At 43.4% G+C, this 27,298-nt stretch overlaps 3 protein-coding genes across 4 annotated transcripts; 2 read left to right on the forward strand and 1 right to left on the reverse strand.

The window, feature by feature from the left end:
• Window positions 1-621: 621 nt before the first annotated feature.
• fam110c (family with sequence similarity 110 member C) lies at window positions 622-3,282 on the forward strand. Its single transcript, XM_067242083.1, has one exon. The coding sequence runs from the start codon at window positions 769-771 to the stop codon at window positions 1,840-1,842; it is 1,074 nt and encodes a 357-aa protein (XP_067098184.1). The 5' UTR covers window positions 622-768; the 3' UTR covers window positions 1,843-3,282.
• A 1,477-nt stretch (window positions 3,283-4,759) lies between these two features.
• Window positions 4,760-16,137, forward strand: fbxo25 (F-box protein 25). 2 transcript variants are annotated; one of them, XM_067241770.1, is made up of 11 exons: window positions 4,760-4,842; window positions 5,181-5,369; window positions 10,462-10,565; window positions 10,762-10,811; window positions 11,101-11,193; window positions 11,525-11,618; window positions 12,345-12,529; window positions 13,018-13,200; window positions 13,600-13,743; window positions 14,433-14,478; window positions 15,276-16,137. In XM_067241770.1, the coding sequence occupies exons 2-10, from the start codon at window positions 5,242-5,244 to the stop codon at window positions 14,448-14,450; spliced, it is 999 nt and encodes a 332-aa protein (XP_067097871.1). In that variant the 5' UTR covers window positions 4,760-4,842; window positions 5,181-5,241; the 3' UTR covers window positions 14,451-14,478; window positions 15,276-16,137. The 2 variants fall into 2 exon arrangements, with proteins under 2 accessions (XP_067097871.1, XP_067097870.1); XM_067241769.1 differs by lacking the exon at window positions 14,433-14,478.
• A 117-nt stretch (window positions 16,138-16,254) lies between these two features.
• On the reverse strand, window positions 16,255-25,868 carry si:ch211-225h24.2 (uncharacterized protein LOC564539 homolog). Its single transcript, XM_067241771.1, has 4 exons — window positions 25,557-25,868; window positions 21,874-21,930; window positions 19,069-19,184; window positions 16,255-18,219 (listed from the first exon to the last, which is right to left on the reverse strand). The coding sequence occupies exons 1-4, from the start codon at window positions 25,641-25,643 to the stop codon at window positions 17,787-17,789; spliced, it is 693 nt and encodes a 230-aa protein (XP_067097872.1). The 5' UTR covers window positions 25,644-25,868; the 3' UTR covers window positions 16,255-17,786.
• Window positions 25,869-27,298: the final 1,430 nt, after the last annotated feature.

The following is a 27,298-nucleotide window of genomic DNA, read 5'->3' on the forward strand; positions in this document are numbered from 1 at the left end:
TAAAAGTCAAATATTTCCAATGTAAAATTAACATAGGACATCCACTTCTGTTACGTTGGCAGTTTCATCCCCAAAATAGTGGGTTACTTCACACAAATAAACACAGACAGTTCTAAAGGATAGGAGGGTTGTAAAAAGGAGTGAGTAGGCTACTATAGGCTACATATATATATATATATATATATATATATATATATATATATATATATATATATATATATATATATGTTAGGGGGTAGGCTACAACCCAGGATGGGAAGATGGTGGAATTGAGGACAGGTTTGTGTGTTAGTAATAAGGGAGGGGGGGGCGGGGGGGGGTGACTACTTTTTACACCCACACAAGTGTGAAGATTAAGATAAGAGAAATACGTGCGATAATTTTATATTTAATCAGAAATAATGTTCATCAATTGAACTGATATAGTTCAATATTTTGTCAGTATAAAATAAAAAAATGTGTCAATGTTTAGGAAGCTGCACCCAGCTTGTTCCGTTGTGATGTCATCATCAGGTGTACTTTGTACAGCTAAGTGCTTGGCTCAACCTGGCATTGCACGGGTTGGGTGGGGTGCTCAAATATCTGTTCGGGCAGAACGCTCCTACTCCGTTTCGTGCTCAGACAACACACTTGCTTCTTAGCAAACTCACTGGGAGTTGTGTAACTCTTGGAGATTGCCTACTGTGCGTAAAGGGGCTTCGAAGAACAGGAAACCCCTACATTTGAGAATACAAATTGTCAGTTTTTGGTTAAGAACATCTAACAACGATGACCACTGCCGATGCGGACGCAACTAGAATCCTTGGCAAGGGTCCAGAATATCTACGAAAGCAGATGGAACTTGAGAGTGACACGAAGGGAAGAGTGAGCGCCGTGGAGAGGCTAGCAGCAAGTAAACCAAAATATGTTAAGAGTCAACAGGTGGTCAACTCCACGCAGGAGCCGGTAATCAGCTTTGGGGCTCCCTCAGTTAGTAGTAACGGGTCCTCTAATCGGAGCTCTACTCGGAGTGGTAATTATGTAACTGGGAATACAAACCGGAGTGATGCGCAAAGTGGGCCCTTAAAGCCGCTGGAGGAAGACAATATGGCGCGTCGAACAAGCTCCAAAAAGCGTGACTCTCTTTTACTGTACAGACAGAAATGCGATCTTCTGAAAGGATCGTCAGGCGAGAAAAACAAACGTAATTTGGGACGCAGGCTACTACTGACCTCTTTGATTAAGGCAAATTCATTACCTGAGGCGACAGGTAAAGAATGTGAGTTGGAAGATGGCCATATTTCATTAACAGCACCAGGAGGATCTGCAAAAGAATTAAAAAACGACTCAAAAACAGCTACTTCTGAACAGTGTGCACTTGTAACCCTAGATGTATCCACGGGACAAGGGGTGGACATCAAAAACCTCGTGCAACAAGAGGCTTCAGGTATAGCTGGTAGACTTGCTCACAACAGAATAACTGAAGTTAAAAGAAGGAGCGGCAAAGGGGTCGGCCGTTCACACTCGGATATCAGCTCAAGGTATTCAAAGAATTTTGCAGACTTTGACGCCTTCTTCAAGTATTGCGGGCTAGGCAGCGAGGTCATTGAATCTCTGGGCAAAGAAAACTTTTCCGCGCTGTCGGACAAAACTGCAAACAAAATCCGAAGCGTCAGCTGCTCAACATCAGATGGAGGCTTCTCACAGAACAGCGGCGAGAGTGACGGATTACAACAAGAAGAGCTGCACGAAAATATCCGTCAGGAGACTTCAGTCATTGAGCGCAATGCAAGGATTATTAAATGGTTGTACAGCTGCAAAAATGCTCAGGAGTCTGGGAAAACATTACGAGATCTTGAATAGAAGTATGTTTTTTACATAGGCTGTTTTTGATGTCCACCCCTTGTTTTTTTACATAAGCTAGGCTATGTCTCAGTGCCTATATTGTTAGTGTGTACGCCACCTTGAACCATATTCTTTTCATATTTTCAACAATCCGGTTTACGACATTTTGTGAAACTTAACAAAACAACAAAAATAAAAAATGTCTTAAATAGGCTAGTAGCCTATCTGTCTTTCAATGTATGTCTAGGCTTCCCCTTTATAAAGTGCTGTTAATTGACAGGCAACGTATCAAATATAAATAGGCCTATACAGGCCTGTTTCCAATGACAGCACTGCCACAGTTGTCCTTATGACTCTGCAGGCTGAACAGATGAATAGAGTAAACCCAGGACATGGGCCATAGCGCATTTCTTTAGGTTTGCTCTGCATCACAGCAGTTGATAGGTGTGTGAGTTTGTGTCTGTGTGAGAGCGAGAGAGAGTGGTAGAGATATATGTCTACTTTAAACACATTTTTCAAGTCCAGAGACAGTATTCAATCCATGTGTCAGTTTCTATATCTTTCCATTCTTACCTTCATCTTTTTTATACTCTCCCACAAGGAAAGCCACACAAAATGCACACACACCACCAATTGAACATGACATGGTTGAAGAATTTAAATAAAACATAATTTCTTAATCATTGGTAACTTATGAGTAAATATTAAATGACGACCAGGAACACTGTGTCATTGTGTCTGTTGGTAAAAACATTTAACCATACTGTATAATTACTTCTCAAGTTAATTCAACTTGAGAACAATAAGGTAACAATGCACCTATCATGTGTGCCTGTTTCTGGGTGAAAGGTCTGAAAGTAAATCTCATACTTTTCTTCTCTTCTCAACCCTGTCGTCTTTAATTACAGCCCACAAGCTGTAAACTGAGAGGAACGAGAGTTAGAAGCTGCCCATGAAGTGTGGAATACTCTCTCTCTCTTTCACACACTCTCTCACACACACACACACACACACGAAGTAGAGAGTACTAACGGGTATACACAGACACAAGAGTGGATATACATGTATCTCAAACCTGTTTTGAAGGGGCTTTTTAAATTGTTAAGACAAGTCATGTCCTGCCCCCACACTCCATCCCCCAAACGTATGAAGCAACCATGGAGTAAAAACCAACCCTCACACTTCCAGCTTTCAGGGAAGAGTGAGGTGTTACAATAGAACTTGCACCTAATGGGATGTTCTGATTTAAAAACTCTACTTAGCTTGACATAAACATTTTTGCTCACCAGCCACTGTGGCTAGTGGTTTTCCAAAGTTACTAGCCACTCAGTAATTTCATTAGCCACAATTTTGTTGTTGGGAAATTAAGTTTTATTTGATTAAAGTTGACTACGGTTTGCTACAATTGACTTGAATAACTAGTTTCACAATCCTTTCACATCTAAATAACCATTGTCAACACCCAAATAAAGATTATAAAATGTATATGTACAAAATATATGAACTAAACTGAAAAAACCCACAAGCAAAACTTTGTCAACTTAAATATTTATAAACAACATCATTATTTTTGTCTAATCAATTCCGATTCCCAAATGTCCTACAAGCAAATGTTTATCTTATATTGTATGTTTGTGTGAAAGCGAGAATGAATGTTGAAATGCGTGTGTCTCACGGTCAATGCGTGAGGCTTGAGAACCCTGCAATGAGTTTATTATTTTATGTGTAGCCTATTATATGTGTTTTGAGAAGACTAGCCTACAACAGGGTTGCAAACTTTTCAAAAAACCTTGGAGTGAGATTTGGTGGGGCTGTCACAGTTACAGTGAACCCGGCTCCACCCGTGCAGGGTTTAGATCTCGGCACAAGGCAACACAGAAGACTAGTAGAGGCCGACGTACAAAAATATATTTTTATTATTTAGTAAGAACAAGTATCTCCAGCCCCGCTCAGCCTGATTAGCAACCGGTGCGTCGAAACCCTCCTTCTCCCATTCCACCCGGCGACAGGGCCAACCAAAATGTTGCTGCTCAACCCAGCCCCGAGACGAGATTTCACGGGTGTTCCGTGTTCGCGCGTCGTGAGCTTGGAAATATATAGAGATATAGAATTCCACCCGCCAAAGTGGCTGGTAAGACTGACTGCTTTACCCGCAGTTTTAACAAAACCACCAGGGGGCGTTATCACATAGTAAATTTAACTTCAACTTGGGGCAGAATGGTGGACAAAACAAATTACTGTATTTACCTGTGGTTACCGCCGATTTCCACTTTCCATGGCTTTGCCACGGGTTATCTAAATAGGGTTTTGAAATGTTGTCTCTTTAGAGAAAAACAGTCATATTTATAACATGCTAATTATATCACGTCTAATAGGCTATCATTCATTTAAGACAACGCTTTGGGATTGGTACCCCCAAAAATTGGTACGGGCTGTACGTCCCATTTGGCACATCCTGCCGTTTCGCAACATCGCGTTCTCTTTTGTCACAGGGTTTGATGAGCGTGTACAATCACTACAAAGAAGTATCTGTCTTGTCGAAATATTTACAAACACAACTGGAACTCACTGATATTCTGCCGATCAAGATCAGAATGTTTAATAACCTTGAATCACGTCAAACCATTACGACACATTGATATATATGCTGTGATAGCAAAACAATACACTTCTAACTTTATTTTTACAGTTTGATGGTCATCCCGTTTGGTTTTTGACAGCTTGTCTCATCCCTTCCCCCATGTCCAAATCAAAACACTCAAACATGTGCGAAGCTCAATCACGTGTAGGAAAATGTCTAAGCAAAACACAGCCGATCAGAAATAATGATGACCGACAGCACTGATAGCCAATAGAAAAAAGGATATTGGGTAGCAACAGGATAAATAAAACTCAGACGTCCAATCAAATCACACCAGAGGGCGTTACACATTCCACTCCACATACTGTGTTTACTTCCGTCAATATTTCTAGAGGAACAGCTAGTCCTCTTTACAACAAAGGATTCCGTCTCCTAAGGTTTGTGACATTGTTTGTTTTATAGAAATATCGTTTATAGTTATGTGAAGCGATATTTTATGCACGTTATTCTTGATTCTCTCTTGATAATTCTCAGCATGTCTGGTCTTTCTTCACTGAATTTCTCTTCTGTTCTCAATCATCGCAGCAATCACTCAATTAATTCCAAGTAGTCCTTTTGTTTATAACCAAGTAAAAAATGTAGCATTAACTATTTAATTCCCTTAACAACTCGTTGTCAATGCGTGCGATGCTTTTGTACATGGAAGTGCAATAATATTATCCAGCATATTATCTGGCATCATAATGACAGATCGTGGCAATGGCAATTCATACAGGTACACAGACAACCAGGAGGACTGAGCGACAGTGACGCGTCGTTGTTAACCCGGGTGAAGGATGCCTTTCTTGGGTCAGGACTGGAGGTCGCCAGGGTGGAGCTGGATCAAGACCGAGGACGGTTGGAAGAGGATTGAGTTCTTTGGACACAACTTGGGAGAAAACAACAACGACATAGATTTAGAAGAGTAAGTATTTGTCCCATTTACCTTTGCCTCCTACGCAGTGACATGTACTTACACTGCATCAATACATCATTTTACTACATTGCTGGCCTAGGGTCATATTATGTTGATGCCTTTGCAGGCTCTACTATTTTATTTTTCTGTGTGTACTAACCCCTCCAAGTTCCTGTCTGAATCAGCCAAATAAACTGTTCACATACTGTGGTTTAACATTATCTGTTGGTTTCCATTGATAAAGAAGAGTATGTGTGTAAATATGTAAATTTTTGTGAGTAAAGCAATGCTTTTGCATGTGTTTGCATGTCTGTGAGCAAGTGTTCGTGTATTTGTATGCACTGCCTAGCAAATGTAAAGGATATTTGGACACGTTGTACAGCCATTCATAAGAAGAATATTGTTCAGCTGAAATGGTGATGTTTTCTGACCCAAGGCAAAGTGTCAATGGTGAACACTGTCTGAGTGTTCTGGTTCTGTGGTGGCATGACTGCTGAGGCATTACCAAGTAGATTAGCCTTCACAGTCCTCTTCCTCCATTCCATGTTTCTTAAATTCTACTGTTCTTTTTTTATATATCTGGGGACATGAATTACAATAACATGAAACACTGCAAGATTATTATGAACAGTCCCTTTAATGAGTTTATTTATATGTTTAAAGGCTAGCTTAGTCTCCATTTGATCTCTTCACTGCAGGGATTCCTTTTAACTAGATAGACTTTGAAGTTTTAGGCTGGAGGACGAATGCACTGCAGTCACTTTGCAGGGTATTATGCCAATCAAAATCTGGAATAATTGAACTAATACAAGACTTCAGTTTCTGCATTTAGTGACATCTAGCCGTAAGAGGAAATTGTCTGCTTTTTCATTTCCCTTGTGGATTATTTTGGCAATATAAGTAATTGCTTTTCTCTTGTTTATTTTCAATTCATTAAGTCAGTCTCCCAGACTATTGAACCTCCATGTGATAATATTCTTACAAAGCTTCAGTTACAGATTTCAGACCTAGCTAGTCTAATTCTCTTTCATAGTTGCTTAGCTGGAAACCTCCCAGGCAGGTGTTGCACAAGGCTTGAAGAAGGAACCATGAGCCTCTCAACCCTGCCTGATGGGGGCTGCCTCCACTTGATGCTTAAGGCCCCTCACTTTAACTGTCCCTTCAACACAACCACTGTGCTGAACACACCAGCTGTTCCTGCTTTACTGGTGGAACGTCTTTCAAGGGTCACTGATGGTGCATACTTTATGCTAGCTTGGCATCGCCAGACCAATTCTCAAATGCAAATGGCTCAGGAACCTCTCTATTCGTTTTTGATTTCCAAAGGGCTTCATCACTGAATACCATAACAATTTTATCCAAACTAACTGGATAGAATTGAATAGCCCCTAGATCAAACAATCAGAGCAACAAAATATTACAAAAGTATTTCCCCAGGTTTAAAATGGCTACTGCCTGTAAGATTACAAAAGTACCCATATGAATGCACTGTTTGATCTGATGAACCATGCTGATAATATCAATATAGCAGCTAAAGTCAGGTCATAGCTACTGAGACCACAGAAATTGTGTTCTTTACCCGAGGAGGAAGTGTTCAAGCCAGCGGGCATGTGAAACAGTATCACCAGGAAGTGCTTCAGGCTGTTTGGAGATAAGAGCGAGACTCTATTAATATACTCTAAAGAGGGCCACAGGGATAAGAACAGGAGAACTGAGGGTAGTGTAAAGCGTTTCCAATCCACAGGATATCATTACCATAGAAGAAGCCGCAAACATTTACAGCACGAAAATTGCATCCCATAATCGCTGCCTGTCATCACTCTGGTGGTATCATGGCAGTGTGAGTCAAAAGCAAACACAAAAGACAAACTCTTGGGTATGTAAGACTGTGCTGAAGGTTAGTCAGAGAGGAAACCTTTAGGGCTGTTGTTGTTGTACCTCGGCCTGTCATTCCAAAGGGTTAAAGGTTGCTTGTACTACTGCTGTAGTCTTTTTGTTTGGGTGATTAACTGATGTAAGTGCAACCTTATGGAACACACTCTTGCCCCAGAAGAATTATGACTACCTCCGAAGTTAGATTTTTATGCCCTTCACTACATCCTCCCTGATCTTCTATTCCTCAAAGCAATCTATCCCATTCTCACATCTGCTTTGGCATATGTTTCAACTTAACATTTACCCGCCTATTTTTGTTTAATATTTTTTGTGTTTTGTAACCCTCCCTCTTGTCTTAATCATTATACTCTGAAGCTTGTTCAGTTAAATCTTAAGGCCAAGTCATTGTTTTTCCCCTGAAAGGGTATTCACAATCCACAAAAGAGAGATGTTTTGGAAAATAAGTTATTTTTGCATTCTTTGTCTAGTCTATGTTAAGCTTTTCCCTGTGGGCAAACTGGAGTCTTTGTCAGTGGGAGAGCAATGTTTGTAATCTGCAGGAAACATGCGTGACCTGTATGTGTGGCTGATGGTCCCGAAGGCAGGTCAGAGGGGGTTCCCATCCTGCTCTGCCTTTGTTGGCTGGCTTAATGTGACTCCTCTGTCCGTCCAGGCACACTTCAAAAGAACTCTGAACGTATATATAAATACGTATAGATACTGTGTGAATGGGTGTGACCATGATTGGTCATTATCACCACATGGGTGTCCACACAGAAAAACAAACAATGAGACTGCATTTCACAACAACCAATTGTTCCCTCAGAATGGCTGTCTTCCAAAAGCCCAGTGACATCATGTAGAATTGCTACAATAAGTTACGGCTGGTAGCTGAACATATCTATTCTGATAATATAGCATTATATATATATATATATCAGATGAGTATTATTAGCATTATATCTGCTATCATACTAGCTCGAAACTGAGGTTCTGTGTGCTGCGTTGTGGGATTTATTGAAGACACTGCCACAACTGAAGGTTTGCCTCTTCAGATTTATTTGTCCTGTTGGAAGAGACACTGTTTGCCCCTGGTGCAGCCACAGCTCTCAGGCACCTCTCTAACAGAGGGGCAGACAAGACAGAACAACATAAGGGTCGCAGTAACACAGATACCCCACAATGGACCCGATCCAAAATATACAAAACGTTTACAATCAAATGTATTTAAAAAGACTTGTGCTTTTTATTTCATTAAAACTGCATAGCTAATGTAAAGCACAGTCTGAATCTTTGGACCGGACCTGATTTGATTTGATTTGGTGTGCAATTTGGTGCATAATCTAAGGGAACAACATTCCACTGCCACACATGCGTGTCTGTGCACTGATTGGATGAAGCATAAGAATCCTAAGGCGTGGATTACCCTGGCCCTCCCTTTAAGACTCGTCATTTGGATCACATCCTAATCTCAGGACCTCTTTCTCAATAGCACGGACACACTACACCCCACTGTACAACACGGTGTTCATCTTACAAACTGTTGTTTTTTTATAAAGTTAAATAATTGATCATTTCTAGTTCATTCCATTTCGCCATTCATTCTGCCTTCTTATCCTTCTATTGATGTATTGACTGAGCAGTGGTTTTAGGTTGGATATGTGAGGTATGTTCATCCAGGATAACATTTGATTGATTCTCTTGCTATCTGAGAGATTGTTTTCCCAACTTCCAGCAGGTGAGAGCCACAACATGTTTCATAGCTGGGTCATGTACCTGACTCTCTGACGGATAGAAATCCTTAGGGTCTGTTTTCTGTGGAACGTTACTGAATCACCATCAGTCTCAAATCTGACTGGTGCTCCGGTCATGATTTCACTGTCTGACCTTATTTGGAAGAAGAATCAGGGCCTAGATAAATCAAAGTCTTCGCTGTCTAGATATTGTCCTCCTACTAGCTTCCTCTTCATCCTCCTCTTTTTTTGTCTTTCATAAGATATACTGCATCTACATTTTGGCCATTATTATGAATGATTTGAACAACAGTATACAAAGCAGCTCATGAACTTCTGAAAACACACCAACTGATCAATCATGTTTCTCTCTGAAGCAGAGCTGCGTGTCCAGAATTCTTAAGCAGGCAAGATGTCAGAGTCAGATAGGTTGCCTGTGGGTCAGTCAGCTGATCCTCACCACCACATAGATTACTAATGCCTGGAGAACTAAGGAGCAGAGGGGCACTTTGAGGAGTCAGCCAATCACTGGAGACCCACCAGGCTAAGCCTCTCTTCTGCTCCTGACATGTGACCCCCCCCCCCCTCTCTCTCTCTCTTACGGGGAGAGTTGGATGTCTGACTGGTTATTGTCTATTGTTAACTTTCAAGTCCAATGGTCGTCATTGGTGCTAACGTGTTGTTTGTGCTGGCATCAGGGAACTAGTGGTTGAACCAGCATGTGGCAGTCATGCCAACATATAGCAATACAGTTGTTGGTTTCAATCACATTGAGAGTTCTGCAGAGCAGCACTCTGCTTAATAACTGTGTACCCAGTGCCAAAACTAAAATGGGTGGATTATAACGAAGACTTTGGATGGCACCTAAAATATTTGTTCTGTAAAAAGAACTCTAGAAAGAGTAATAGAAGGCCTTAGTGATAGAGTGACAACCCAGTTGTTGGATGATTTTGAAAGATGTGAAACCTATTAAGCCTCACACGTCCCCTGTGGATGGGAAACATTCAGAGAGGAAATCTGAATCATGTGAGCACATCAAGGCATCGGGTTTGCAGGTCTAGCCAATAGTTATGTGGTAAGTTCTAATATGTATTTATGGATGGTTAAAGTTAATGGGTACGTTTTAACCTCCGTCATTCCCAGAAATGCCACAGAGGTCAGCCATGCCAGTCTTAATGTCCTTAATCAGGCCAGTCATCCGGTCATGCTCGCCAGTGCCATCTGCAGTGCCCAGTCTCCCTGGGTTACATAAACACACCAATGCCAGCTCGTCCTAGCCTCCAAGCCCTCGACCGTGGTAGATTCCTTAGAGCAGCTTTGAAGAAAAAATGGAGAGCACAGAGTTTGAGACACACGCAAGCACGCACACACACATGCGCACACACAGACAGTTAGTGTTATTTACCAGGTCTGTAATTATCACACAATGGCACACTTCTACTCCTGTGAAACAATAGAAATGACTCATTTTTACTTGTGTCTTTATGAAACAGGCTCTGTGATGACAACAAAGAGAACCTGTTTGTGGGAGACATGTTTGAGGTAGCAGCCAAAAAGAGGAAAAAGGACTTCTACAACAACAACACCAAATCTCAATGTAAGTATCTCTCTACCACCAGCACTTTGTAGAAAACATCTATGGTGGTCGGATTGTGGCCAACCGTGAAAGCAGAGGGGCTAGCCAAGCTAGAGGAGAAGTTTGCCAGCAGTTACTAAGAAACTCTTTTGATAAATCACCAAATAAATCCTGTCAGTGTGACTTTCAATCTCTCCTCTGCTTTCCTCTCCTCTAGTTGTTTACAAGGAGAAGTGGATCTACGTGCAGAAGGAGAGCACAAGAGAGGTAAGAAGCGCAGGAAGAGGATGCAAAGGTTGACGTTGTTAACTGATGAATATGATGATGAATGATATACTTTCACAGCAGAATGTTGGTTCGAGACAGGAACTTCATAGTGTATTTATAGTAAGGAAGTGTCGAAATGATAAAATATGCAACGTGTTTATTTACAAAGTAGTCCTTTTGCAACTCAATTAGGCATAGCAACACATCATGGGCTTTTTAGTTTTAATGTGTAGAAACATCCCACGGTAGCATGTTGTACTTAGGTAATGTATGTTTTCCAATCTGTCAGAGACACGGATACTGCACATTAGGAGAGGCTTTCAACCGCCTAGACTTCTCCAGTGCCATCCAGGACATCCGTAGATTCAACTATGTGGCCAAAGTAAGAGGCTTACCATCATCATCAATTCTACTAGGCGTTTGTGTAGACTTCCCTGAGCTGTGTTCTCATCTGTCACCCGCTCTTTCACTTCCTCCTCCTTCCTAACGGCCAGCCCGGCGGGCCGTTACCTGCCTCTAACGAGAGAAGAGGGTGCTCTTTGTGTTCATTCATGTTCTCTCTCTCTTTGGTAAATGTTTTGCTGTAATGCCCCGGTCTTCTGCCGTGGCTTTGGTTTGACTCTCTCTCTCTCTCTCTCTTTTTCTCTCTCTTCTCTCCTTCTTTCACTCTCACTTTCTCCTTCTCCCCCTCCATCCCTCTCTCCCTCCCCCAGCTCCTCCAGTTAATAGCTCGTTCTCAACTGCCATCTCTGAGTGGAGCGGCCCAGAAGAACTACTTCAACGTGCTGGAGAAGATTGTACGGAAAGGTGAGAGAGAGAGAGAGAGAGAGAGAGAGGGGGAAGGAGGGGGTGGGGACTGTAGGTAGATTGAGAGAAAGAGATAGAGAGTAGGGAGATATCAACAACAAGAGGGATAGTGTCTTCTCACGTGGATCTGTTTTCTCTGTGCGCTCAGTGGTCTTTGGGCCAGTGCTGTGTTGTCCTTTTCCCTATTCTGCAGATACTAGTTGTACACCATACTTCTCTGGCCTTGTTCGCTTGGGGAGCTGAAATACAGCCTCACATTACACCGAACAACACTTACCCCTCCCTTCCCTGTGGCTTAAATACAGTCCTCGGGGGAACTAAATTACTAATACCAGGTTTCCTTGTCCCATTTAGCCGGGGTGCCAGGGCCCAGTCCCACTCATATATTGGACCGAATGCTGAGACACAGAACCACAGGACCAACATGCTCTGTCATTACTGGGTTAGGGTTACCGGGAAGATCAAAAGGGAATTTCCAGATCTTGGAGGAAGTTCAACCAACAACACTGTTGAAGAGGAGAAATGTGAACGAGTTAGCGGCTGTGTTTAAGAGCTAGTTAGCTTTGGCTGCATTCATGCCCTGTAAATATACTGTTCCCAAACAGGACGGAAACAAATATTACCAGCTGTGTTCGGCTCCCTGTACGACAAACTGCATCGTATGAATGAGAATGAATGTCAGGGTTTGGACGTTTGGTCTGACGTCAGTCTGTCTTGTTATTGTAGTGTTGGAAGACCAGCAGAACCCGCGCCTTATCAAGGAGCTCCTCCAAGACCTGAGCTCCACGCTGTGCATCCTGACCAGGGGCATGGGCAAGTCGGTCTTGGTGGGCAACATCAACATCTGGGTGTGCAGGCTGGAGACCATCCTCAACTGGCAGCAGCAGCTGAACAACCTGCAGATCCCCAGGGTAGGATTGGGTGGGGGGGGGGTGATTTATGTGTTTGTGCTGCTTTGAGCTTGTGTAGGAGAGACCTTTGGCATGGTGACGGGGTTCTGTCATGTGGCCTGCTCCTCCGACAGGTGATCTGTGTGCCAGAGAGCTGCAGCCATCCACAGCCTTGGGGAGGTTGGGGGGCATGGTACAAAAATAGAGGGGGAGAGAGAGAGGAGAATGGGGAGAAGGAAGAGAGGGGTAAACAGAGATATGGCTCTCTGAGTAGAAACTACACTGATAGATCTCCTTGTGAAACTATAGTAGTGTGCTTGACAAAAAGTTCAATGGTTCAATGTCCACAGTTCATGTTCTTCTTTTGTGGTCATCAAGTAGGCTTGATGCCCAGTGTATGTGATTACATGACCTTGTTCAACTATTTGACAGGGTAATGACTTCATGTAAAGTAACATGGTTAAGAAACTAGCAATGTCTTATTCAATTCTTCTATTGTCTCTCCTCAGCAACTGTCCAATAGGATGACGCTCAGTGACCTACCCCTGCACATGCAGAGTAACATCCTGTACAAGTTCTCTGACGCCTGTGACATCATCAACCTGGGACAGGCCACGCCCACGCTGCACATGCTCAGTGAGGACTGGCACCTTTGGAAAAAACTCTGCCAGTTTCACTTTACAGAGAAACAGGTGAAGGGCTAAGAGCATTTGTTCTTGGAAAAATGCTCTCCATATCGGTTCCAAACACAAATAAAATCCTCACTGATGCATGATGTATGTATAGTTAGTATAACCGCACCACTACCGCAACAAGTGAACCTGGAGTAGATGCAGAACATGTGAGGCAGTGCAGTGACCACTAGAGGGCAGCATTGGCCCATCGAGTTACAAAGAAGAGTCCTAGTAGAACACTGCGATCACTTAACCATCCAGTTTAAAAAGTAAAGATAAAAGTTGGGGAGGCAGTACTGGAGTTTATAGAAGGATATAGATAGAATTCTAATGCATACGTTTTGCTGTCCTTCCAATTGTAGGATACGTATTTAAAATCTATTCTGTCTGTCTGTGTGTGCGTGTGTGTGCGTGTAGGTCTGTGGGCATGTGATCCTGTCAGAGCGAGGCCATCTGGACTGGAAGCTGATGTACTTCACCCTGCAGAAGTATCACCCCAAGAGAGAGCAGTACGGAGACACGCTGCACTTCTGCCGACACTGTAGCATCCTGTTCTGGAAGGTAGGAAGATGTGTGGGGTTTCCTCTCCACATAGCAGGGGCCTGATACCTCGCAAGTGACGCATTCTGAAATGAAGAAATTCAATTTCTCCAGTAAGGTTTTGACTGATAGATTTATCGAAGGCCAGGTTTTAGGCCATCCAAAAAAAGGGGCGTATTTCTTTCGAGAGGCCTTGGGAGTCTGTTTGACCTTTTGGATTTGAGTCATCATTGTATTGGAACAGGCTGTGATTTAATGAGTGTATAGCCGAAACATGATTGTTTGTTAATCAGTTGTTACAGATACTCCAAGCTGATACGGTCTAAGAGACTGTGTTGAGACAAACACGCTCTCACACTGATAGCAGCTCCTTAGAGGGCAGGAATAGGGTGGGAAAGGGCCAGACTTCCTTTACCTAGGTTGATGTGCTATTCCTCACCCCTTGTTCTTCATTCGATACTAAATAACTTCCCTTCAACCCTCCAACCCCCCTACCACTTACAGTAAGGCGTCTTTATTTAGCTACACACTCAAGGCCCGTGATTCTTTGCTCCGTTTTCGAAAACAATGCCCAAATTATTCTCGATGGGGGTAAGCAAGTTTATGAAAGACGCCGGTTAGGGTTTACTGGGCCCTACTTATGCTAATTTGAGATGCCCAAGCAAATGCCCAAGGAGTAATCTCTGACCCTAGCCTTTGTATTCACACAGGGGTCAAAGGTCACCTAAATTAGCTTGGTTGCTTGTGTTCAACAATGTAAGGTTTTTTTTTTTCTGTATATTTTTTCAACCTGATTACATACTGTTTGTTGGGTGATATGTAAATGGATTGGGTACAAGAGGAATCAATTTAGACAGTATTTTGAAAGATAGATCAAGTATCAGGAAAGAAGGCATTTCGGTAGACCGAGCTCTACTTATCTAACAGGGGTATCTCTTCTATGTGTCCACCTCCCTGTCTCGCTCCCTTCCTTCCTCACCATCATACTATAGAGGGACCCCACTTAGCCATCATGCCTGGGCTTTGCATTAGGTTAGTTACTAACCCTTGACCTCTTTGCAACCCTCCCCATCCTTTCTTCCCTCCTCCCTCGCTCTTTTCTTCTTGATTCCCAAAGGATCGCCACCTGGCGTTGGTCTTCAAGGTATTCTTCCCATCATGCCTCCGTGGCTATCCAACTACCTGTTTGTGTGTTTTGTTTTTGGGACTGTCACAATCGTCTCCTCAGTTTGGCCGTTTGGTAGTGTCTCTTTTCGTTTCTTCTTCTGGTCACCCAGGGATACACTGTGAGTCAGACAGCTGTGTACTAGGCCGGGCACTAGACTGGGTGGAGCCACCCTTTGTGGAACTCGCAAACCCGATCACAGTCAGTCACTTCAAGACAGAATTAGTTGTCCGTTGTTAAGGTCTCATCCACCATCACGTTCATTTTCCTCAGTCTCTATGTACAATGCCGCACACAGAGATGTGTTGTCTAACATGACCTGACATGAACCATTACATATTTGGTCATAATGCCTCGGTTATAATGAGCCTCCCCCTGTTTCCTGCAGGACTCTGGCCACCCCTGCACAGCCAACGACCCGGACAACTGCCTCATGCCCGTCTCCCCCCAGCATTTCATAGACCTCTTCAAGTTCTGAACTTCTTTTTGAACTTGTCCAGAAGAAAAAGGCCAGTTTCCTCATGTCTTTCTCCAGTGCTCCACTCCTCTCGTGCTCTCCTCCACTCTTGTGCTCCATGTGCAGTGTGTACCAGCTTTTCATTTCCTTTACCCCCCCCCCCCTCAAAATGTAAGGGCTCCAAGAGGAGAAGTTCCATTGACCCTTTTTTTGGCGCACATTTTGGACAAAGCGGAATACGAAGAGAATTATAGGAAAAACATTTGTGGGATTCTGTTGACAGGGTAAGAGGTGTCTGAGGCTTTGATGGACCTTTTAAAGAGAACTGCTTCAGGCCAACAAACACCTGGGAAGATGTGTGTGGTTGTTTCCTTTGGTGATTAGTTGTTTTGTTGAGGCTGGCTTGATGTCAGCTGTACCGCTTTGTGTTTGTTTCTGTTGTTAGTTTCTCCTCAGTAACTGAAAGCATGTCAAGTGTAAGTCTGTTTACGTATGTGTCCTCAGTGTACTTTTGCCATGCAGTCCATACGTTCAAGGCGTTGACACTAAAAAGAGAAAGTGCATTTTCTGAACAACTATGACTTTTTACAACAACTTTTGTCAGTTAAAATGTACAAAACATTACAGTTATTTATGAAGAAAAAAAAGCATTTTGTATCCTTCCTTTGAACATTTTTAATAATCCTTTACCATTCCAATAACCGATCTGTAACTGTTTAAGAAGGCTTGTTGGTACTGTCATGACTTTTCTGGGATGGTATCTGATTGTCATTATTAAATATTTCTAAAAAGCCATTCCATCCTGTGGTTTCTATGTGTATAGGAGTCATCTGACTGTTGAAAGATCTGGCAGATAACATCACAAATTCATATATTTCTATCTATAGTGTCTTGGCGACAAGGTTATTCATCTGGGCTTTGTACATTTGTGTGTTTCTTTAATGTTTGCATTTCATGTCTGTTAAAGGCTTCTAAACATTCTCAACAATGTCTGCGGCAGTGCCCTCCATCAGAAGTTCATATAGTGTCAAGATGTTACATAAGCAAGCTCCATATATATATATATCAGTACAGGTTCTGCGAAAACAGACACAATAAGTGTAAACTAGCCCAAGAGATAAAGCCTACTAAATATGAGCAAGCAGACTTGGGAGGGGACACGGTGTTGAAATAAGCAGAGCCAGTCTGTCCACAGTAGCTTTTTTATTCTTGGAGAGAAATATGACCCTGCCTTTTTGTAAATACAGGATACAGCCAACCTTGGCAGGCTAGCCGTATCCGTGCACAAACTTGGCTGTAGAAGAAGGGGCTCAGTAGCTTTGCCAAAAGGACAGGAAAGTGAACAGGCTGAAGCCACGAATTCTTATTAAGGTTTGGTCAAATTGTCCAAGTCCAACCATCTACATGTTTGGTTTGCCTTAAATGAACTCTAGCAATCAGAAAACAATTATGAAACAATTAATCAGATTAATGTGCTTACGCACATTTTTCAAACATCATTATACACTCATACACACACACATTACAGTATAGACCAACAGCAGATTTCATAGAGCAGAAAGGCTTCATCACGGGTATGGGAGAAATCATTGGAAACCATGGGAACCATAAACCAAGAAGTGTCCTCTGTAGTCAACATTTATAACTTAAGAAGTTACACGGATGGGAAACATGCACGCACTCACTCACACACACACACACACACTGCTTTTATGGTTGAGCCAGCGCAAGGCTTGTATTAAAGTACAGCATGATCATGCTCACAGCCCTGTAAGCCCATTAGCTATGCTTATTAAAAGCTGAGGCCCCAAACACATTCCTTGTCCAAACACTTGAGGAAGAGGAACAGTAGAGAGGACAACTTTTAAATATGCTTTACAGTGACAAAGCAAACAATGCATCTTCAGAATTTACGTACATAAACTAAGGATATACAAAATATCTCTAGAAATGATTCTCTTGACTTAGAATATCCTATAAAAGTCTTAAGGCCAGTGAGTAGCACAGTTTAGGTAGGAGGGTAGTATAAGGCTCAGTATTGTGCTCCTTGATTTTCTCTCTCTCGGTTTCCAAAGCAGCAACTCTCTCAACACTGACAACACAGTCTACCCCTACAGACAAATTACCAGGTATTTCTTGGCTCAACTTTTCTGCCAAATAAAAACATCAATCCTTCTGAGCAACAATTTTTGGGGTTGTGGTTGCAGTCCAGTACACCCATGCCAATTTTAGGACCATTTTAGGGAAAGCTGGCTGTTGATTGGGTAGCCAAGCGAGTAAAAGGAGAAGGTGAATGTGCTCTGCAGCCCTCTCAGTGTCAGTAGAACAACCAGGACAGTTGTTTGGAAGCACAGAGACACAGACAACTTGTTTCTCTTCTTCCTTTTGACAGGAGCTGAATTGACGTAGGCACAGGGATCTCAGGTAACAGTGGCGTTCCTCTTATTTAAACCCCTCCCACGAGCTCTCTGACACACTCCCTCGGCTCCGCCTCCTGATCCCCGCTAGCTTGCCTTTGGCGAGAGCTGTCCACTTGACAGCTGTGGAATCTTTGGAGTCTGACAGGTTAGCATAGCGAGAAGAGTCCTCCTCTAGACCCAGGCCTGTCCAGGAGGGCAGCCCAAGCGGACAACTCAGGGCCTGGGGTAGGGAGACAGGCGAGTCCCTGGTCCCGCTCTGGGCCTCCGTAGTGTCATCGGTCAGCGTCTCCGCCATGTCACCCAGTTGAGGAGGCTCCCAGCCCTCGATCTTGTCCAGCTTCTTGGTGGGCGTGATCTGCCTCATCGTCATGGTAACGCTGTCCCAGAAGCAGTGGCTCTTCTCTGTGATTGGCTTATTCTTCTCCTTTTCCTCCTCTTTGACTTTCTTGTGGGACCTTGATCGGTTGGACACAAACAAAGAAGGAAGGAACAAAGAAGTTGAATTTATGAGCACCTTTGCCATTCTTCTCCACGGCCACCATTAGTTTGCACATATAAAACAAGTCAGACACTGACCACTTTACCACAGGATGTCACTGTTCAGGATATTAGCACCGGAGGGTGGGATGTAAAGGTATAAGCTTTAGGGTGTGGGGTGTCTGGGGGTCATTAAGTGTTTGGGAGTGGTGTGTTCCCTATGGAGAGGGCCATTGTACAGGCATCCCCAATGGCATTGTATGTTTCTGATGATTTACCCTCCACTTCTTCCATACATTCCACTTCCCTGAGTGTCCAGGATGCTGACGTGCGCTACTGAACGCAGTGCTATGTATTAGCAGCCGTAAGTCCCTGAACGCAGCCCCGCTCAACATGGATAGGAGCCGTGCACATGCTGGGCTCGCGGGTGAAAACAGACATGTTGCCCAATCCTATGTCCTATCCTATATGACAGTTATGCATCATGGAGCCAACTGAGCCCCATTGAACTTGACAGGATCTGGGACCAAATCCGTCCAGTGTAAGTACCCCTGCTTGTCAGTCTCGAAATCTGCATGTCACCTGTAATCTGCAGTCTTGTCTCTCAGTCTGGATGTCTGGATGGCTGTCTGGCTGGCTGAAAGAGTCTGTGTCCCAGATTAGAAAGAGTGAGAGAGGCACCCTGCTAAAAGCGCTTAGAGTCTTCACCTTCTCAAAGGGGGAAGAGGATAGGATACACTTCCTAATCTGAAGTCTGACAAACCAACAGACAGACAGACAGACAGACAGACAGACATAAAGACGTTTGTGATAAGATTTCAGCTTACCCTCGCCTGTCTGCCAGTTTGACTCCCGTAATCAGGAAGTGTTCATCATCTTTCGAGGAAAACATCTTCTTATCCTTCCTCTCTTTCTTGGACTTGACCTTCTTCACTTTGACCTCCTGGTGTTCCCAAACAGAGAGAAAAATAAAAGATTATGGAAAATCTCTTGATCTGTGTCATCAGATCACAACCTGCTTCTGTCGCCAGGTCAGTGACCGAAGTTGCTGTGACCGCAACTGTCTTAACCATCTGGTATTTTAATATGAAGAAATCAATCTTTGTTATCTGTCCCCTGTGTCACAGTATTTACAAATGAATTGCTTACGTATGACATCACATATTTGTCTGTGAGCAACTACAACAGACCATGGCAGCCTGACACCAGTCAGGAAATGTTGTTAAAGAGAGAGAGAGACACAGACTCAAAGAGAAAGGGAGAGAGAGAGGGGGAGAGGTGCAGTGCTGTTCCCCCACTGGGCAGTGCATTCCAGTACTGTAGAATACAATCTACCGTCCTCCAGACCTTCAGACTCTACTGACACACAGGAATGCAGTCCTCCCAGACCTCAGCACTGATACTCAGCTCTTCAGCTGATAGCTGACATGCTGTCTTTTTGTTTTGCGGATTTGTACCCAATGTCAACCATCAAGGTCATGGGTCACTCTTATTACTCTCTCTCTCTCTCTCTCTCTTTCTCTCTCATAAACATCTCTCTACACACACACATTCTGTCTAAGTTCTGCTGGCCCAGTTCAGTTCTTGTTGTTCTGAAGCACGGGATGTTACAACACAAACAAACATCTAGTTTACACCGAGGGAGCCAATCAAAACAGCACATTGGAACACAAAGGACCATGGGAGCTTCACAGACTCGCAACATGTTTTCAGTTTGAAGGGTTTGGTTTGTCCTGTACTTTGCTGTGAAGTGGACAGGCCCAACTTCAACAAATACTCACACACGTGTTCATTCTCTAGAGCCTGTGCTCTCTGCATACACACACACTCAGTGAAGCTTTCTTTACACAGAGTTTGAGGTCTACGGTTCCAATGAAGTTGAGGGATGGGGTTCATAAAGAACAGAAGGATGATGAGTCCTCCCTATCTCTTCTCCAGTTATCCTTTCATCCTCACACCAGCTCTACAGGGGACCGCAAGGACATGTATTCTGAACCCCGACACTGCTCAAAGTATTTCCCCGCTTTGTGTGTACAGTACAGTACAGTACTATACTATACAGTAAGCTACTCAGCATCCTGCTCCAGAATTAGGCCTCAGTGTATAATCTCTCAGGCCAGCCAGCGGAGCACTCTCCTCACTAAGCTCTCTGTGTGTGAGTAGGCAAGCCTTGCCACTCATGCCAGCCGGAACAATGGAGGTCTTATAAGGGAGAATTCTTCCATCCATACCTCTGTGTTGCTGACGTCTAACGCAGGATTAAAAGAACATTGTATGATTCTGTTGCCCGTGGTCTCCTTGGGCATAAGGACTGTTGGTGTTCAACAACGGGCTCACTCTGGCGGGAACAGTCAAATGTGAGCAGAGATACTGTAGGTTTCTTCTGTCTTGCACACTGGACGGAAGTCATTGTCTGTAGCTATGAATCATATACCTCTCTTACCTCTCTTTCCAGAGAGTTATATGCGTTGTTGCTGTACTCTTTCAGCTACCTATTTAATGAAGGCATGTACAGTATATACTGTGTGTATATACACTGTAACTATAGAATATTGGTATACTGTATATACGTAACAAACTATTCCTAATTATAAAGGCTGAACATTGGCCTGTTTAATTGTATGGGTAGATTGTTTTCGATCTAAGGTAACAATGTACCTTTACAGATGAAAAGATGATACAGGCCATTAAGAGTGTCCCAAAAACAAAAACTACATTACCCAGCATTCCCGATCATACCCCGTGGACTCAATGTACGCTGCTACGTCTGGGGCTACACGGTGAGGGCGGTTGCCACTATTTTCCACAATGTTTTGTGTCACAGCGATTGTTCCCCTCCAAACACTGACTCCTCGAAAGAATGTCTGCACCCCCACCCCAAACCCCACCCCCACCCTGCCTCCCCCATCCTGACTCACAAACAGGTTATGACATTGCACATCCTGTGGACAAATGTACTTCACCACGGTGCGCACACTCACACAAACATTATGTGTTTAGGAAACACACCACAGATCAACAGGTATGGATGCATACAAACACACACACACACACACACACACACACAACACACTGCTATTGACAAGTACAACAAAGGACATGCCTGTTAACCGTGTGATAGCAAACAGGTTATAAAACACTGAATGGTCCTATGGGAGTAATTAGAAAACACGCACACACACACACAGTGATGTCACAACAAACAGACAGTCCGAGGAGAAAAACAGAGCACCAGTGGGTGTAGATAAGAGGTACATGGTGAAGTGGCCCAGCAGAGTTGTATACCGATTAACACTTCAGAGTCAACATGTCTGTCTGTGGCCCTGGTTAGCCTCAAAAGGAGGGGGCTGTGTGTGTGTAGGTTGATAAAAGAGTGGCAGTAGATCAGAAGGTGTGTGTGCCTGTGTGTTTGTGTGTGAGATAGCGTCTGACGAAGTCAGTGGAGGTGGGGTCCAGTTCTCGGTGAGATCTGACCGACATGAGGGAAGAGTGCAGAGATGCAGCTGAAAACCAAGGAGGGGTCTGAGGCAATCAGGAGTAAGGAGTCATGGAGGGGGTGTCAGGAATGGGAAGGGTGTCATGTCTGAAACAGTTGGTGCTGTTTTAACACACTAGGTGTTAGTGGTGTTTACCTTTGATACAGGGCTCACTGTCACCTCCTCCTCTTCCTCCCCCTCTGGGTCCTTATCCTGAAAAAGTACAGAGAGCAGGGTGAGTAACAAAGATGCATGCATGAATGCACGCACGCACACATCCACACATAAATAAACTCCCTAATACTGTGCAGGGTTACACACAATCACACGGTAGGAGATTGTATCTGTACGTGTGGCATTCAGGGAGTTCTGACCTCGACGCAAACAAGCAAACACATGTGCACCCCCCCCCCCCCCACACACACACACACACACAGCAGGAGTGTTTGCAGTCCTTCCTGTAAAGCTAAAGTATTTCTGGAACAGTAACATAAACACGTAGCATTAGCTAAGGAGGAGTGGAGGAAGAGATAGACGAATGGAAGGAAACCAGCAGGGGAGGGAGGAACAAAGGGCCTCCCCTTCACACTAAGAACAGAGGGAGCACCTCAGGGAAGAGTCCAACAAAGGAGAGAACATGGGAGGGGAAAGAGGTCATCTCTTCAGCTGGGACAGAGAACTAGCTCATCACCACTCAGGATTTTCCACCTATAGAAAGACCAGCTATTTCTGATGTCATGTATTCATTCAGCAGACACTTTTATCCAGAGTGAGTGACATGTGGGGATTTGAACCTGCGACCTCTTGATCTGTAGACAAATGTTCGACCTCACAGATCAATCACACTGTTGAACGGATTCCAGTCAACTGCAAAACGTTTCATTCTGTACATTTGACCGTTATTTAAATAGATACATCCAGTGATTTTGACCCAGTGGTGGGTTGAGAGAGGGTTGGGGTGTGGTGGGGTGAGAGAGGGAGGGAGAGAGGGTTGGTGAGGAGGGTGTTGGACATGTCCAGGCAAAGCCGCCTGGGTCACAGCCTCTGAGCAGATCAAAGGCACACAGTCACAACTGGCACCATCTAATGAATACTGTTTAGGAGTATAGAAATGAGCTTACGACAGGGAAAACAAGGTGTAGAAGTGTGTGTGTGTGTGTACGTGTGAGTGTGCATTTGTGTATTTGTGACCAAAGAGAGCACATGTTCCAACAATCATGAGTTAAACCAGTTCCACTTTGCACCCCTCAAGGCTTGTCTCTCTTTCACTCTCTCTCTCTCCCTGTCCCTCTAATATTCTCTCTGTTGTTTGAGGTTTTCAATTTTGGCTGGAGATTGTCTGATAAAATCCAGATCACCTGGCAGACAGACACACAGTCCATTTCGACACCAGCAGTTCAAACAATCAACAAGAATTGTAAACAGCTATCACCTATGAAAAATTGGTTCAAGCAAATCCCATTAATTAGAAAAATGCAGGATATACTTCTTTTTTCCTGTGTGTCATGGCACGATTATAATATTTCTATAATTGGGACCTACAGGGCAATGGCAATGTTTGATCTGCAGTGAAATCTTTAGCTTTCGCCTCCAGCTTATCTTTCATTCATCCTCCCCTCCTTTTTAATCTATCTTTCACAACGACATGAGCAGAAGGGAGGTTCTTTGAGGTCTTTATTTGGATCAAAACCCTGTTAATCTGGCTGCATATGGAGAAGCATTAGGGTTTTACAGTAGTGTTTCAAGTTCCCCTCGGTTCCTAAAATACACAAATACAGACCTGTCCCCGTGTCTCACTCTCTGTTGAACTTCCCTGAAAAGCCAAAACAGTCAACAGACCGGGCGAGAGGGTAAGAGGAGGAGGCGAAGGAGGAGGAGACTGGAGGTGTAAAGGCAAGCTGCAGCATGGGCCTTCTAACCCTAGAGCACTATGGAGAAAGGAAAGATATTACCTTCCAATCTTTTCTTCTCCCACTCCCTACCCCCCACACGCTCTCGCTTTCTCTTTAATTATTTTCCCCTCTGATTCACTCCGTCTCCATTTTTTTTTATGAGACTTTTAAGAATTAATATGAGGATGAGAATGTTCATCTTGTCTCTTGGCTTCCCATAGCAAATGGATTACCCTATGGCATATCCTCTGAGCACATGCATGTCTTATACACTACATGTATCTCACAACACTCTCTCTCTCTCTCTCTCTCTCTCTCTCTCTCTTTCTCTCTCTCTCTCTCTCTCTCTCTCTCTCTCTCTCTGGGTGAAGCAGACCTGCTACTGGGCCCTCATCCAAAAATAACATGCCCAGAGACCTGAAATACCTATTTTTTGAAAATGTGATTTTTTTCTGCTTACAACTGTCCAGACCTTTTAGCTGGTAAGGGTCTTGATCTCTGTAGAGGATACACTGATTTAAGGGTATTCACTCATTTTGCAGCGTTTCACTGGACTTTATGATCAAACCTCTGACCCTGACCGCACTCCATTGCCTTGGCGACATGGGGAGACCTCCCTGATGACTTTCCCAGGATCCAGGAGAGCTTCAGTACAGTAGACCTGTTCCGGGATCAACTCTTAGCACCCTGTGACTGACCGATTACCATGTCCTAAAAACACACAGCTGGCTCGAGGCCAGTTCTTATGGGTAACAGTCAGTGACACTTGTTCCCAGGCCTGAGACCAGGACCACCCATTACAGCCAGACTGGTGCCAGTGGGAACCTGACAGCGTGGAACAGGGGGTGGGGGCATGTATGAAAGAGCCTAAGTCAAAGCTATATTAAAAGAACATACATGCCCCAAAGCTCAAACACATTGCCCTATCATGTTGAGGTTGACAAAAGTACAGGTTTCCTTCTCGGGGCATTGAAACTGACTTCACATTCTCAAGATGTTAATGTTGCTATATTCTTAAGCAATTGAGATATTATTGTTGCACTGTAGTATCATTGTAGTATTGTAGTACAATGTTGAATCATTTTTGTTCACCGTGCCTGTTACCTAAGATGTGGTTACTTTGCGAAGCTGATAGTAGAAACAGACTGTTGCTTGACTCTGAAATACGTCTACTGTCCTTTGTATGTGCATTAACTGTACCTTGCTTTGGATAAAAGAATCTGCTAAATGAATAAATCTCAAATGCAAATGTAAATTCTCAGAAGTGCACTAGTGTGTGTTTGCTTATCTGTGCCTCTCCCTGTCTCTGACTCCCTGAGTCAGCAGTGCGCCTGGGTTGACATGGGGGCACAGGAGAGAGGACACCCACTGCTCCCACCTGGGAGAGGAGCCGTGGGGAGGGGGGCATTTTTTGGAGAAACTGATGTGAAATTGCCTTCTACCGAGTGAGAATCTACTTATCTCATTCCCCATTGTTTCCATGACATGCTTTGCCACCAGAGATACAAAGTCGGACCGTGCAAGCTCTTTCCATGATGGCTGACTATTTTGAGAAAATACTTTACAAAACCTTCAACACAACTGTTGTTTTATTGAAAAAAGTTATTGATTTAGGTATTGACCACGAGTTTGTGCACAACCAGAAGGCCAAATGCATTGGTGGTATCTGATTTTGACACTTCTCCTTGTGCCCGATCAATCATCCAGGAGACAACATCAGTGCGCGCATATGACCGTTGTATTGGCTCATCACGAGACAGACAATATGTCATTGATGTACATTCAGTTATAAAATAATAGCATAAAACTTCTACTATTAGCAAAAATAAAAGACTAAGTATTTTTAGTAATATGTATGATCAATGGTAAGGAAGCAAAGACACATTTTGTCCTTTCAGCTTTCTAATCATGTTCTGTATTTGGTTCCTGCCAGTCGGACTTGCTTACCTTATAAGTATGTTGGTGATGCCAAGACATGTCGTCCTCCTCCGACGCAGAATCCACCAACACTTTGCTTTTACTTTTCTTGAACATCTCTAAGTGTCTGTTCGTCAGACGCTGAAGAAAATAGTAATCGTCTTCACAGTGTAATAAAACGGCGGAGCTTGACTGAAAAGTTACTTGAATCTGAGTTTCCTATCAAGCGAAAATGTTTTGCCGCTCTCTCAAGAGACCAGCGACCCAGGGATACGGATTTGAGTTTATTGCAGTAAATTAAGAAACCTTTAATTAAAAATGACATTAATCTTCCCTACTCTCTGCTCAATATTGCACTCACCCACTCACAGACGATTTTGTGTATTTAATGTACGCACTGAGTCTCGACCACCTGGATCTTTAACCGTCGCTCCGCCCATACCCCCCTCTTATTTTCCTGAAAGACTCCCGTTTTATGGTTGCCATGAGTATTTCAGATGGTTTTTGTTTTTTCACCTTTGAAGTCAAAGGAGGACGCAGACTTGACTTGGAGGGAGACGTTGAACTTCATACAGTCAAATTATGGGATTACTGCAATTCAAACACATTGTGTTTGGGGATTTGGCTGTCTGAACTAAGAGCCTTTAAATCATTGTTTCCATATTGAGGATGTAGCCTACTGAATGTGAAGAGGTAGGAGGTAGGAGCAAACGTTGTTTTCAGACTCCGTGGATCACATCATGCTCTTTCCAACTTTGCATAGCACCTCATGCAAATGCCTATCACTCCCCACGAGATAATCTTCACCAGCTCCCTGAAGTGATAATTGTGCACCTGGGGTATGCGGTCCTCTAGCTGCTCTGGTGTCGGCAGTGCAGGTAGTCACAGTCACGGTCACTAAGGAGGGTTTTGTACTGTCTCTAAAAGGGTGCAGAATGCACTCCATAAAATCTAAAGAGGATGGCATTTGTGGTCGAGAGTTGAGAGTGAGTTTGCATGGAACCAAACCTGATGAAGTTAGATTTGTGGTGAAACGGGGTGGTCGGAAAGGTGCCTGGATCCCTTTGGATTCCCATCTGTCCTCGTTAGCTCATGACTTTCCTTCACCCCTCCTCCTTTTTTCTCCCTTCTCCTTTTTCAACCCCCCCTCCCGCTCCCTCTTAAACTAAACCCCTAGGCCATGCAAACAAATTGCCCATTATGTAGCCTTCCTTACTACCTAAAATAGCCTCTCTAACGCCATTCACCTGATTCTCAGGAACTCTTATATCTACGGTACCCAACTCACTGCTAAGTCAATTAAAGTAGTGGATTGTCACATATAACAATTAGAGGTACGTACGTCATGTTTTGTTTATGGTGAAATGTGGAGCAGACTAATTTGAACCTAGGTCATTATGACATTATGGCATTACATGACAATTGCCAACTGCTATATAGTCAGATGTTAGATGTAACTTCATCAACTCCAATGTTGGGTGGTCCTTAAATGTGATCCATCCTCACAGTCAGGATCAGATGTTTTTATTTATTTATCACATGCAATGAATGTATAACACAAGGTCAGTTTTGACAATGAAAGTATTTTGAAAGGGCAACCAACAGCTACGCAGTGGAACATCATTTATTTAAACTACTCATAGCAAAAATGGCTTTAAAAACAAAAAGACAAAAGCAAAGATTTCAGTAAATAGCAAAAGTATATCAGTACTAAATCACAAATATGTATACAGTAGTATTATAAACATAAATATTGAATGTAGCGTGCCAAT

This window comes from Osmerus mordax, chromosome 8 (assembly GCF_038355195.1).
Source record: "Osmerus mordax isolate fOsmMor3 chromosome 8, fOsmMor3.pri, whole genome shotgun sequence".
Taxonomy (NCBI): domain Eukaryota; kingdom Metazoa; phylum Chordata; class Actinopteri; order Osmeriformes; family Osmeridae; genus Osmerus; species Osmerus mordax.